This window comes from Hyperolius riggenbachi, chromosome 2, assembly GCF_040937935.1.
Source record: "Hyperolius riggenbachi isolate aHypRig1 chromosome 2, aHypRig1.pri, whole genome shotgun sequence".
Classification (NCBI taxonomy): domain Eukaryota; kingdom Metazoa; phylum Chordata; class Amphibia; order Anura; family Hyperoliidae; genus Hyperolius; species Hyperolius riggenbachi.
In genome coordinates, this window is record NC_090647.1 from 466,730,837 (window position 1) to 466,744,176 (window position 13,340).

A 13,340-nucleotide genomic window follows, 5' to 3' on the forward strand; every position below is an offset into this window, starting at 1 on the left:
TAAAGAGTAAGGGTGTAAGGCTTGGTGGTGTATTCTCCACAGTCAGCATGCAACGCATGAGCTGATGTGGAGGAAGTACACACACTAGCACAAAGAAACAGGCTATCCCTAGTATAGTGGAGGGGAGGACTGACTCCAATAGGAGATTGTGGCGCACAGAGCCGGTGCAGATCTGACAGCCACAAACAATGCTTTCATTATAACGTCTCAGCGCAAAGTAGCGCTGAGCGCATAACCCAGAACTGAGGAGATCAGGACAGGTAGACAGAATGAACGCTTGCTAGCTAGCGGCTACTTAGCGACAGCAAGCGTCCAAAACCAGACAGACTGGAATGAGGCAGCCAATGCGTTGCGGCGATGGCGTGCCTCACAAAGACAGGACAGGATAGTCAGGAAATAGCAGGATCGAGATAGATGAACGTAACACAGATAAATATACAATAAGTATGTTTTCCTAGCGTATTACAATTACAGCTATCAATGAAACTATTTGTAACGTCTGACTAACATATGTATATATCGGCAATGAACCGATATATGACATAAGCAGGAACGCTGACTAGGACTGGAGTAATACAGGGAACAGGACTCAGAAGGATTCGCTATCTCTTCGCAGAGATGAACGCAATCCACAAACAGTAACATAACTGGATTCAGAAGGATTCGTTATCTCTTCGCAGAGATGAACGCAATCCACAAACAGGACCAGGAACAGGATAACTAGCTCAGCACGGGTGCTCACGGTACGCGCAAACTACCAAAACGTGCTGGAAAACTGACTAACTGAACACAGGAAATAAACAGTTCGTGTACGTATATATCAGCGACACTGATGTATCAACGTAACACGAATACAAGGAAAATAATAAACGTGCTGGTATGCATATATATTGGCAATGAACCAATATATGATGCAAAGACCAGCAAAGTATCTTTATAACAAGAAACACGATCGGGGGCTAAAGCGACAGCAAGACGGGCTTAAACTGAAGCTATGAAAACCCAAGGAAACCCTGCAGGAAGCAGATCTTTATACTGAGGTCATCCAATGGGAGCAGACATGCAGATTCCCACACAGGTGAATGATAATCAGTCACAAGCTGACAGCAGGGAAAGACAGACAAAGCTATGCAGCTTGCATGGAAATAGATCAGAACTGCCTGAGCTGCAGCACTACTACTTCCAGCAACAGCTGCTGCAGCAGCGATCATCACAAAGGGTCTATTTCCACTACACTCGGATTCTGAATGCAGAAAACTGACTCCAATGAATGCCTATGGGAAATCTGCATCAGAAAAAATGGGTTTAATGGAAACAGGCCCATATGCATTCATTGGAGTTTTTCTGCATCCAGAATTTGCGTTAGTGGAAACAGGCCCTTAATATTGTAAGCTGAGTCTCTCACTATGCCTCCTGATGGAGCTGCAAGATCCTCCCAAGCTTATGCCAAATAATATAATTGAATAGTACTTTGTGGTGTGCTCCATATGTTTCTGTGGGGATTCCAGTGCGAAGAGCGTGTGTGAGTGTGTAGCAGTGGTGTGTGTGTGTGTGTGTGTGTGTGTGTGTGTCGGGGGGGGGGGGGGTTGAGGTCTGGGGTAGATTTCCTGTCTCCAAGACTTCTGAAATGCAGATGTTGAATTCAAGAATTAAAAATACAGTGTCTTCTACAAACTATGAGTAACATTTTGGTTTTGTTTACCTTTCAAAGCAGACCTTCAGGCATCATTATTAAATTGGCTTTGTTTATGAGCTGTAATCGCTTTTCCTGAATTAGAATAGCTTTTGAACAACTGCCAGTGTTTTCCTATGCATGCTTTTTTATCACACTGTATAGTCTCCATGTGGCAAAGATATCTGAGTTCAGCAGTTTCAGCACAGAGACCTGGGATTCTCCCAAAGTGCTGAGCAAGTTCTGTTGTGCGTTAATGCCTGGCCTTCCTATAGTTATGATGACTTTTGTACTTAGAAAGCAGTCTCTGAGTAGGTTTTTGGACTGACTTTTTAAAGGGACAAATGTGGTAAAGTATATTTGTGGAAGTGAATAGAATGGTCCATTCTGAATTTAAAGTCAAAAGCAACTTTATTAACACAAACGCATACACGTGTTACCCTAGCAATGCTCTCACAGCAACTTTACTGCACTTTAGGGCATGTGCCCCATTACTTCCTGTTATTCTATGTAAAATATAGGTATACATTGAATACATTGAATTTATTTCAACAAAAGTATAATTTATCTTTAAAACTCTAAAATTGCTTATGTACCGGTATTTGGCCATGTAATCAAATTATTATGTTTATTAAACATTACTATAGCTAAGACATTTTCCTTAGTCTTAGGGCTCGTTTTCACTAGTGTGGTGCAAATTCGTATGCGTTTGTAAAACACGTTAAAATTCGCATCTGTATGTAAGTAGGCGAATTTAACCATGTCAGTGCCTGTGTGCTTTTACATTGTTTGTAAGTGAAAACATACGCGAATTCGCATGGGAAATTCGCATAATTACATTACAGGCGTATCGCACACTAGCCTTGCGGTGTGCGAATTTTGATGGCTCTGCTGTGCAGATTTTTTCTGCACAGTCCACTGCACAGAATTTCTGACAAGTGGAAACAAGCTCATTGAATGACTTATATTGGTTATGCGACTCTGCATGCAGAAAACGCATGCAGATTCGCTCTAGTGGAAATGGGCCCTAACAGAACCATATTCATTTTACTGTCTGAACCTGAGTCCATTAGCACAAGTGGAAACACACTCTCCTGGCCGCCCCACAATGGGGTAAGGTGTGCAGCGCTCTCTTCCTGGGTATCACCGGAATATTCAGTCAAGTAAACAATAGGAGTCTGCACCACCACCTTGTAAAATATCTTATGTTCTGGGCAACCTGAGAAAGGGCAGTAGCCCGGAACAGCATCTGCCATGGCCCTACAGTATTTTTTATGTAATTTTACATAATAAATGTAAGATATTTCATAAGAAGGTGGTGCAGACCAGGGATACTCATCCGGATCCGGGTACCCGACCATTTTTATGCTATCCGGGTCGGACCAAGATACCTGGGCCAATATCTGGATAGCTCTATGCGGGTATCTGGCCGCATAATCCGGATACCCGCGGGTACCCGCGGATATCCGATGAATATCTGGATCTGGGTACTGTAACAAGGGAGATGATGTCATTGAGCCAATCAGAGGGCTCCCAGCCAATCAGAGAGCTCCCAGCAGAAGCCCTAGCAACCAATCACAGAGGGGAACTCTGGCTAGCCCCACCTGACCTCATTGGCTCCCAGCTAATCAGAGGCCTCCCAGCCTAAGCCCTGGCACCCAATCACAGAAGGGAACCCTGGCCAGCCCCCCTGTGTAATAAGGAGGGCTAGCATGATGAAACAGATCGTCCTTGCTTGTGTGGCTGGCTGGTCATTGACAGACTTGCTCCAGTGCTGTGGGCTTAGCAAGTGCTGCCTGTATACAGTGATAAACCTAAAGGCCCATACACACGTCGGATTTTTGCGAGCGACGGGTCGTTTGAGCGTCCCGTCGTTCAGTCGTCCGCATGCGAAATCGGGCGTGTGTACAGACTGTCGTTTGGGTGATAAGACTGGTCTTGTGCGCTAAGGGGCCCAAAGTCCAATGAGTACCTTTAGGATTTCACAGGTCATTTTGAGGCATTTGGATTCTAGACTACTCCTCACGGTTTAGGGCCCCTAAAATGCCAGGGCAGTATAGGAACCCCACAAGTGACCCCATTTTAGAAAGAAGACACCCCAAGGTATTCCGTTAGGAGTATGGTGAGTTCATAGAAGATTTTATTTTTTGTCACAAGTTAGCGGAAAATGACACTTTGTGAAAAAAAAAAACAATTAAAAATCAATTTCCACTAACTTGTGACAAAAAAAAAATCTTCTATGAACTCACCATACTCCTAACGGAATACCTTGGGGTGTCTTCTTTCTAAAATTGGGTCATTTGTGGGGTTCCTATACTGCCCTGGCATTTTAGGGGCCCTAAACCGTGAGGAGTAGTCTTGAAACCAAATGTCGCAAAATGACCTGTGAAATCCTAAAGGTACTCATTGGACTTTGGGCCCCTTAGCGCACTTAGGGTGCAAAAAAGTGCCACACGTGGTACCGCCGTACTCAGGAGAAGTAGTATAATGTGTTTTGTGGTGTATTTTTACATATATCCATGCTGGGTGGGAGAAATATCTCTGAAAATGACAAATTTTTGTTTTTTTTTTATTTCTCCCACCCAGCATGGGTATGTGTAAAAATACACCCCAAAACACATTATACTACTTCTCCTGAGTACGGCGATACCACATGTGTGACACTTTTTTGCAGCCTAGGTGCGCTAAGGGGCCCAACGTCCTATTCACAGGTCATTTTGAGGCATTTGTTTTCTAGACTACTCCTCACGGTTTAGGGCCCCTAAAATGCCAGGGCAGTATAGGAGCCCCACAAGTGACCCCATTTTAGAAAGAAGACACCCCAAGGTATTCCGTTAGGTGTATGGTGAGTTCATAGAAGATTTTATTTTTTGTCACAACTTAGTGAAAAATGACACTTTGTGAAAAAACATTAAAAATCAATTTCCGCTAACTTTTGACAAAAAATAAAATCTTCTATGAACTCGTCATACACCTAACAGAATACCTTGGGGTGTCTTTTTTCTAAAAAGGGGTCACTTGTGGTGTTCCTATACTGCCCTGGCATTTTACGTGCCCACAACCGTGAGTAGTCTGGAAACCAAATGTCTCAAAATGACTGTTCAGGGGTATAAGCATCTGCAAATTTTGATGACAGGTGGTCTATGAGGGGGCAAATTTTGTGGAACCGGTCATTAGCAGGGTGGCCTTTTAGATGACAGATTGTATTGGGCCGGATCTGATGGATAGGAGTACAAGGGGGGTGACAGGAGGTGATTGATGGGTGTCTCAGGGGGTGGTTAGAGGGGAAAATAGATGCAATCAATGCACTGGGGAGGTGATCAGAAGGGGGTCTGAGGGGGATCTGAGGGTTTGGCCGAATGATCAGGAGCCCACACGGGGCAAATTAGGGCCTGATCTGATGGGTAGGTGTGCTAGGGGGTGACAGGTGGTGACAGGAGGTGATTGATGGGTGTCTCAAGGTGTGATTAGTGGGGGGAATAGATGCAAGCAATGCACTGGCAAGGTGATCAGGGATGGGGTCTGAGGGCGTTCTGAGGGTGTGGGCGGGTGATTGGGTGCCCTAGGGGCAGATAGGGGTCTAATCTGATGGGTGGCAGTGACAGGTGGTGACAGGGGGTGATTGATGGGTAATTAGTGGGTGTTTAGAGGAGAGAACAGATGTAAACAATGCACTTGGGAGGTGATCTGACAGCGGGTCTGCAGGCGATCTGATGGTGTGGGTGGGTGATCAGATTGCCCGCAAGGGGCAGGTTAGGGGCTGATTGATGGGTGGCAGTGACAGGGGGTGATTTATGGGTGGCAGTGACAGGGGATGATTGATGGGTGATTGATAGGTGATTGACATGTGATCAGTGGGTTATTACAGGGAAGAACAGATGTAAATAATGCACTGGCGAATTGATAAGGGGGGGGTCTGAGGGCAATCTGAACGTGTGGGCGGTTGATTGGGTGCCCGCAAGGGGCAGATTAGGGTCTAATCTGATGGGTAACAGTGATAGGTGGTGATAGGGGGTGATTGATGGGTAATTAGTGGGTGTTTAGAGAAGGGAACAGATGTAAACAATGCACTTGGGAGGTGATCTAGCGGCGGGTCTGTGGGCGATCTGATGGTGTGGGTGGGTGATCAGATTGCCCGCAAGGGGCAGGTTAGGGGCTGATTGATGGGTGGCAGTGACAGGGGGTGATTGATGGGTGACAGGTGATTGACAGGTGATCAGTGGGTTATTTCAGAATCAGAATTCGTTTATTTCGCCAAGCATGATTTGGGTCATGCCCGGAATTGGTTTTAGCAGCACAGAACACCTTAGACTTTGTTTACATAGACACACTGACAGTAGAAGAGAGCAGTAAATACAGCAAAAAAGGTAATCAAAGTAATCATAAAAAACAACATGACAGTAAGCAACTCATCAGCAGATACAGAGACATTTCAAGAGGAGCAGCAGAGAGAGAAGTAGAACATTAATATTAACACTGGTGTCAGACTACGTAGGTGCTTCCCTGGGTGGCGGGGGACCCCGAAGGGCTCGTACAGAGTTCAAGAGTCTCACTGCTGTGGGGAAAAAAGTGCCCCTGTGCCTTGATGTCCTGGTGGGGATGGCCCGGAATCTGCGCCCCAACGGGAGCCGTTGGAAGAAGCGATGGCCTGGGTGCGTCGAGTCGTTTGCAATCCTTGTTGCTCTGGAACACATCCTGGCCTCATGAATGAGCTCCAGTGGGGGAAGGGGCTTCCCAATTATTTTCTCTGCAGTTCTGATGACCCTCTGGATTTTGTATCTGTCGCTGGTTGTGGCCCCAGTGTACCAGACGAGGATGGAGGAACAGAGGACAGACTCGATCGTGGCAGAGTAGAAGGACTTTAGGAGTTCGTGGGCCATACCAAACTTTTTTAGTTGCCGCAGGAAGAAGAGTCTCTGCTGGGCCTTCTTTTGGGTTGAGATGGTGTTGGCTTTCCAGCTCAGATCGTCCGTGATGGTCGTGCCCAGGAGACGGACACCGGAGACTACTGACTTCGGACCCATTAATATGGATCGGGCGGGGGGTGGTGGTGCTCCGCCTTCTGAAGTCAATAACCATTTCCACAGTTTTGGTATTATTGAGCACTAGCTTGTTTTCCTTGCACCAGTGGCTGATTCTTTCCACCTCCTGGAGGTAGGCCCGTTCATCGTTCTTCCTAACAAGGCCAACAATTGTGGTATCATCTGTGAATTTGATGACTTTGACGGAGTTCTCTTTGGATGGGCAGTTGTTGGTATATAGTGAAAACAGAAAAGGTGACAGGACACATCCCTGTGGGGCTCCCGTGTTGGTTGTTCTTGGGCTGGATGATATGTTTCCAAGTTTCACAGTTTGGGACCTATTTGTAAGGAAATCCGTGATCCAGCAGCGGAGGGTGGGGTGGACACCAAGCTCCACTAGGTTATCATGCAGTATCCGTGGGCATATGGTGTTGAATGCCGAGCTAAAGTCCAAGAGGAGCACTCTAGCATATGAGTCCGGTCTGTCCAGGTGGTCTGTAACGAACTCCAAACAGATGTTGATAGCGTCATCCGTGGACCTATTTGCTCTATACGCAAATTGGAGTGGGTCCAGGCGGTGCAGAGTGGAGTGCTTAAGAAGGGCTAGGACTGCTTTCTCGAAAGTTTTCATGACAACAGAAGTGAGGGCCACTGGTCTGAAGTTGTTTAGGGCTCGAGCTCCCTGTTTTTTTTGGAACAGGGATAATGGTGGACTTTTTAAAGCATGAAGGGACCTTGCCTTCCCTTAGGGACTTGGAGTATATGGAAGTGAGGATGGGGGTCAGCTGCTTTCAGACAGGCTGGAGACACACCATCTGGACCCGAGGCTTTTCCGGTGTTTAGCATGGACAGGTGGTGCAGCACCACATCCTCACTCACCGCTGAAGGGGGAAGGCTTGTGCTTGCAGGGAGGAGGACAGAGGGTGCAGGGGGCCCCCTGCGAGTCCGTTGGGTTTTTGAACCTGCAGTAAAAGCTGCTGAGTTCCTCAGCTAGCTCTGAGTTTGGCGATTTATTGTGAGGTGCAGGCTTGTAATTTGTGACCGTCTTGAGCCCCTTCCAAACAGCCCGTGGGTCCCTTGAGCTGAGGTTCTCCCTTATCTTTCCTGCGTACTCCCTTTTTGCAGCTCTCAGCTCCTTGTTGAGGGAGTTCCTTGCTATCCTGAAGTCCTCTAGGGAGCCTGACTTGTGCGCAGCTTCTTTGCGCTTTCGTAGTTGTCGTAGCTTGCTGGAAAACCAGGGTTTGCTGTTTGGGTAGATTTTGAAGGACTTTGAGGGAATGCAGGATTCCTCACAAAAACTTATGTAGGATATGACAGTGTCTGCCCACTCATCCAGATTAGGTGTTTCCAGAGCCTCCCAGTCCGTGCAGTCGAAACAGGCCTGGAGTTTGTTTTTTGCCTGATTTGACCACACCATTACGGTCTTTAGGGCTGGTTTTGCTGATTCCAGTTGTCTCCTGTGGGTGGGGACCAGATGAATGAGGTTGTGGTCAGATGAGCCCAGTGCTGCCCAAGAGGTGGCCTTATAGGCATCTTCTAGGACCGTGTAGCAGTGGTCCAGGGTGCTGGCATTCCTGGTGGGGCAGGCAACGTGCTGGTGGAAACGTGGCAGTTCCCGACGGAGGTTGGCCTTGTTGAAATCGCCCATAACGATGAATAAGGAGTCTGGAAGGGTTGTCTCCCACTGTGTGATGCTATCGCTAAGGTCCAGTTCTGCGTTTTTGGTATCGGCATCAGGTGGGATGTATACGCCCACTAGAACGTAGGAGGAGAACTTCCTGGGTGAATAGAATAGAATAGTCTGCAGTTGACTAGTAGGAGTTCGAGATCAGGGGTGCATTTCCTGGTTAACAGCGAGGTGTCAGGACACCATGAGGTATTGATGTAAAAGCAGACCCCGCCGCCCTTCTTTTTCCCTGAGAGTAAGTAGTCGCGGTCCGCACGGATGAGATTTAAGCCCGGGAGCAGTAGGGCGTTGTCAGGAATGCCCTCATCTAGCCAAGTCTCTGTGAAGCAGAGGACCAGGGTATTTCTGCCAAACTCCCGCTTGTCGCTGAGGAGTCGGAGTTCATCCAGCTTATTGGGTAGTGAGCGGACATTTGCCAGGAGGGCCGAGGGAATGGCTGAGTGCATTCCATTTTTCCTCAGCCTTACCCGGGCACCCGCCTTGCAGCCCCGTCGTCTCTGGACTGTGCTGCCCTAGGGGCAGTAATTTGCTGGATGTACCCCCAGACGGAGTTGAGTAGGGGCCTGTCCTCTGGCTGCGGGCCCCTGCAGCATTCCCACTGGATAAGCTGAGACCTGGTGTAAACCCTGCGTGACGCTTGAGGTGGCATAGTGGCGCCAGTGATGGAGGGCATGGTGGGAGAGCCTGGTTGAGGGGGGAGTGACATATGTACAGCCCACAGTATGAAAACACAAGCAGATGGTAGCTAATAAAGCAGATTGCAAGCAAGCAGAAGCAGCAGCTCAGAGTTCGAGTCCTAAGCGGGCCTGCACAGTCTTTACTCCTAATGCGTGTGCAAGGGCAAGGGCAGCGGGCAGGTGTTTCAGAGACAAGAGATTGTAGGGCAGGCAAAGATACAGAGCATGTGCTCAGTAGATCATACCTTGTGGTCTTGCATTGCTGCGGGTGGGGAGGCATCAGTGTCCTGTGGGCCAGATGTAGTAGATGGTCCTCTGGGTGCCTGTGTGCTGCATTCATACCAGCGTCATAGCTGGGAGCCTCTGGAGACCATCCAGGCAGGAGCGGCAACCTGATGCAGGAGCGGTGGAGCTGGATTGCAGCAGGAGCGGTGGAGCCAGGGCACAAGTCCCGCAGTTGGCTTCTGCAGGTAGCTGGGAGCCCTCCAGAGATCACCCAGGTAGCGGCAGGCTGGAGCAGCGGCGGTGGGTTGCGGCGGGAGCGGTGGAGCCGGAGCACTGGTCCCGCAGTCGGCTTCTACGGGTAGCTGGGAACCCTCCTTTGGTGCAGCTGCGGCCTCGGCGGGGGCCGTGGGTTCGGATACGCTAGCTCTGGTGGCGACTAGCGGGGATAGCGGCGTTCGGGTCCCAGTCCTCCTCCGGAGCAGGGATAGCGGCGCTCGGGTCCCAGTCCTCCAGAGACCACCCAGGTAGCGGCAGGCTGGAGCAGCAGCGGTGGATTGCGGCTGGAGCGGTGGAGCCGGAGCCCCGCAGTATGTAGCTGGGAACTCTCCTTTGGTGCAGCTGTGGCCTTGGTGGGGGCCGTGAGTTCAGGTGCGCTAGCTCTGGTGGTGACTAGCGGGGATAGCGGTGCTCAGGTCCCAGTCCTCCTCTGGAGCGGGAGTAGCGGCGCTCGGGTCCCAGTCCTTTCTCTGGTGCTGGTCGCTGGTGAGTCTCGGTGGAGGTGCTGCTCGGGGCTCGCCGCGGGGTACAGCTGTGTGTGGGCTTTGCCGGCCTCTCTCAAACCACGTGGGTGAGCGAGACTGGGTCTGCTAGGGAGAGCAGGAGGTCTTTCTGGCTTCTGGCTACGCTCAAAAGCAAATTTCTACTAACTAAACACTAAGCTAAAACTAAGAAAATAATAAAAAGTATCAAAAATTATCGGAAGAGAGAAAAAAAAGTGAAAAAAGAGGAAAGTTCTCGGAGCCTGTGTGCTGGGGCAGCCGGTGTCAGCGCCATCTTGGTAGACTTGGTTGACTACAGGGAAGAACAGATGTAAATAATGCACTAGCGAATTGATAAGGGGGGGTCTGAGGGCAATCTGAGCGTGTGGGCGGTTGATTGGGTGCCTGCAAGGGGCAGATTAGGGTCTAATCTGATGGGTAACAGTGACAGGTGGTGATAGGGGGTGATTGATGGGTAATTAGTGGGTGTTTAGAGGAGAGAACAGATGTAAACAATGCACTTGGGAGGTGATCTGACGGCGAGTCTGTGGGCGATCTGATGGTGTGGGTGGGTGATCAGATTGCCCGCAAGGGGCAGGTTAAGGGCTGATTGATGGGTGGCAGTGACAGGGGGTGATTGATGGGTGATGGGTGATTGACAGGTGATCAGTGGGTTATTTCAGGGAAAAACAGATGTAAATAATGCACTGGCGAATTGATAAGGGGGGGTCTGAGGGCAATCTGAGCGTGTGGGCGGTTGATTGGGTGCCCGCAAGAGGCAGATCTGATGGGTAACAGTGACATGTGGTGATAGGGTGTGATTGATGGGTGATTGATGAATGATTGATGGGTAATTAGTGGGTGTTTAGAGGAGAGAACAGATGTAAACAATGCACTTGGGAGGTGATCTGACGACGGGTCTGTGGGCGATCTGATGGTGTGGGTGGGTGATCAGATTGCCAGCAAGGGGCAGGTTAGGGGCTGATTGATGGGTGGCAGTGACAGGGGGTGATTGATGGGTGATAGGTGATTGACAGGTGATCAGTGGGTTATTACAGGGAAGAACAGATGTAAATAATGCATTGGCGAATTAATAGGGGGGGGGGGGTCTGAGGGCAATCTGAGCGTGTGGGTGGGTGATTGGGTGCCCGCAAGGGGCAGATTAAGGTCTGATCTGATAGGTAACAGTGACAGGTGGTGATAGGGGGTGATTGATGGGTGATTAGTGGGTGTTTAGAGGAGAGAATAGATGTAAACAATGCACTTGGGAGGTGATCTGACGGCGGTTTGCAGGCGATCTGATGGTGTGGGTGGGTGATCAGATTGCCCGCAAGGGGCAGGTTAGGGGCTGATTGATGGGTGGCAGTGACAGGGGGTGATTGATGCACCCATCAATCACAGGTGATTGACAGGTGATCAGGGGGGATAGATGCATACAGTACTCAGGGGGGGGGGTGATCAGGAGTCCCCAGGGGGCAGTTTAGGGAATAAAAAAAATAGCGTTGACAGATAGTGACAGGGAGTGATTGATGGGTGATTAGGGGGGTGATTGGGTGCAAACAGTGGTCTGGGGGGTGGGCAGGGGGGGGTCTGAGGGGTGCTGTGGGCGATCAGGGGGCAGGGGGGGGGCAGATCAGTGTGTTTGGGTGCAGACTAGGGTGGCTGCAGCCTGCCCTGGTGGTCCCTCGGACACTGGGACCACTAGGGCAGGAGGCAGCCTGTATAATACACTTTGTATACATTACAAAGTGTATTATACACTTTGTATGCGGCGATCGTGGGGTTAACAACCCGCCGGCGCTTCCGAATGGCCGGCGGGTTGTCGTCGCGGGTGGGCGGAGTCAGTTGCCGGAGGAAGCGCGCGTCATTAACGCGATCGCTCCCCCGGGATGCCGAAAGGACGCAACGCCCTTGGGCGTATTGCGGTCCTTTCTGCGTCCACTTTGCCGCCGCCCATCGGCTGTGGGCGGTCGGCAAGTGGTTAAAGATGCAGTGGGCCACATCTATAAGTAATAGATTTTGAGAGTGGGGGGCCAGTGAAAAAGCCTCAGGGGGCCGCATTCGGCCTGCAGGCCTTAGTTTGAGGACCAATGCTTTGGAGACATTGGAGGCTGCATGACTAGTCATAAAACTTTGGTTGGTCAGCTCAGCCAGAGTTGCTATGTTCATCTGACAGTTGGTACTAAAAAGCCACTGAAACTACCACTGTCTGCTAAAAAAAAACTCCACAAGCCAAGTTGGATTGCTTTCTAGGTGTGAGATTAGCATTGTATATGTATGTAAGCACCAGCTGATGCTGAATGGACTTTAAACATTACCACTCCTGCCCCATACACATACCCGGCCAATGTTTGTCTGTTGAAACAGTGCCACTATTGGCGTATCTGGTATCATGATAATCTGCAATGTTATTGGGAATGTCTGCTTATTGACAGAGCAGCCAAAGAGGACCTGTTGTTTGTGTGTGTGGACATCTGACAGCGGACTCATCTGTGTTGTAAACTTTATTACATTCTCCAAAAATCCTCACTTTTGGGAATCTGTACACATATTGTGCAATAGGCTGTAAATCCAAATGTGACTGTGCTTCCTGTAGGCTGGATTCTCCTTCCATGTAAGTCAAATGGACAGAGGTTGCCGAGTTATTCACCTGTGTACTCTTGTGTTTTCCTAGGCAAGAACCATTCAGGTCAATCCACTGTATATTATGATTCCCTGTACCCTCAGCACCTCCTTTGCCTTCATGTTACCTGTTGCCACACCTCCAAACGCCATCGTCTTCTCATTTGGTCATCTCCGTGTGTCAGATATGGTAAGTTCCTACATAAGTTGAAAACACGATTTACACGATTTATGAAGCTTATTCTGACAATAGTGTATTACTTAATCTGAGACACTATAATTAGTAGGTCTCTATGCAATATATATATATATATATATATATATATATATATATATATATATTTCCAGAGAGAGAGTGAGAGTGGAGTGTGTGAATACCTTAAAGGACAACTACTACAACAAAATTGTGAAAATGTACAGTGCATACATATAAATGCACATTTCTCCCAGAGTAAAATCAACTATAAATAACTTTTTTTCCCTATGTAGTCACTTACAATAGGTATTGAAAATCTGGCAGGTTTTGGACTAATCCATCTATTCATGCGGGATTCTCCATTATTTATTTACAAAATCACTTATTAAACTTCAGGTGCTCAGTCCAACTGCCAAAACAGTGTGCAAATGAGCAGGGTTGGGTGTGTTGCTATTCTGAACAATGGCTATGATGTGGCTATA

General features: G+C 48.8%; 1 protein-coding gene and 1 long non-coding RNA gene across 6 annotated transcripts in view; one reads left to right on the forward strand and one right to left on the reverse strand.

Annotated features, from left to right (window-relative positions):
- LOC137547042 (Na(+)/citrate cotransporter-like) overlaps positions 1-13,340 on the forward strand; it is a 147,464-nt gene that overhangs the window by 133,357 nt on the left and 767 nt on the right. For all 4 annotated transcript variants that reach the window (XM_068270179.1, XM_068270181.1, XM_068270178.1 and 1 more), the window contains one exon: positions 12,715-12,852. In XM_068270179.1, the coding sequence (XP_068126280.1) occupies positions 12,715-12,852 (138 nt within the window). The remainder of the gene's footprint in view (positions 1-12,714; positions 12,853-13,340) is intronic.
- Positions 12,549-13,340, reverse strand: part of LOC137547045 (uncharacterized) — a 40,290-nt gene continuing 39,498 nt past the window's right edge. Inside the window, exons 4-5 of one of the 2 annotated variants that reach the window (XR_011026445.1) lie at positions 12,791-12,860; positions 12,549-12,710 (exon numbers count right to left, since the gene is read on the reverse strand). This is a non-coding gene — a long non-coding RNA (uncharacterized lncRNA). Of the gene's footprint in view, positions 12,861-13,340 lie in introns of both variants that reach the window. The other variant, XR_011026444.1, reaches the window with a different exon arrangement.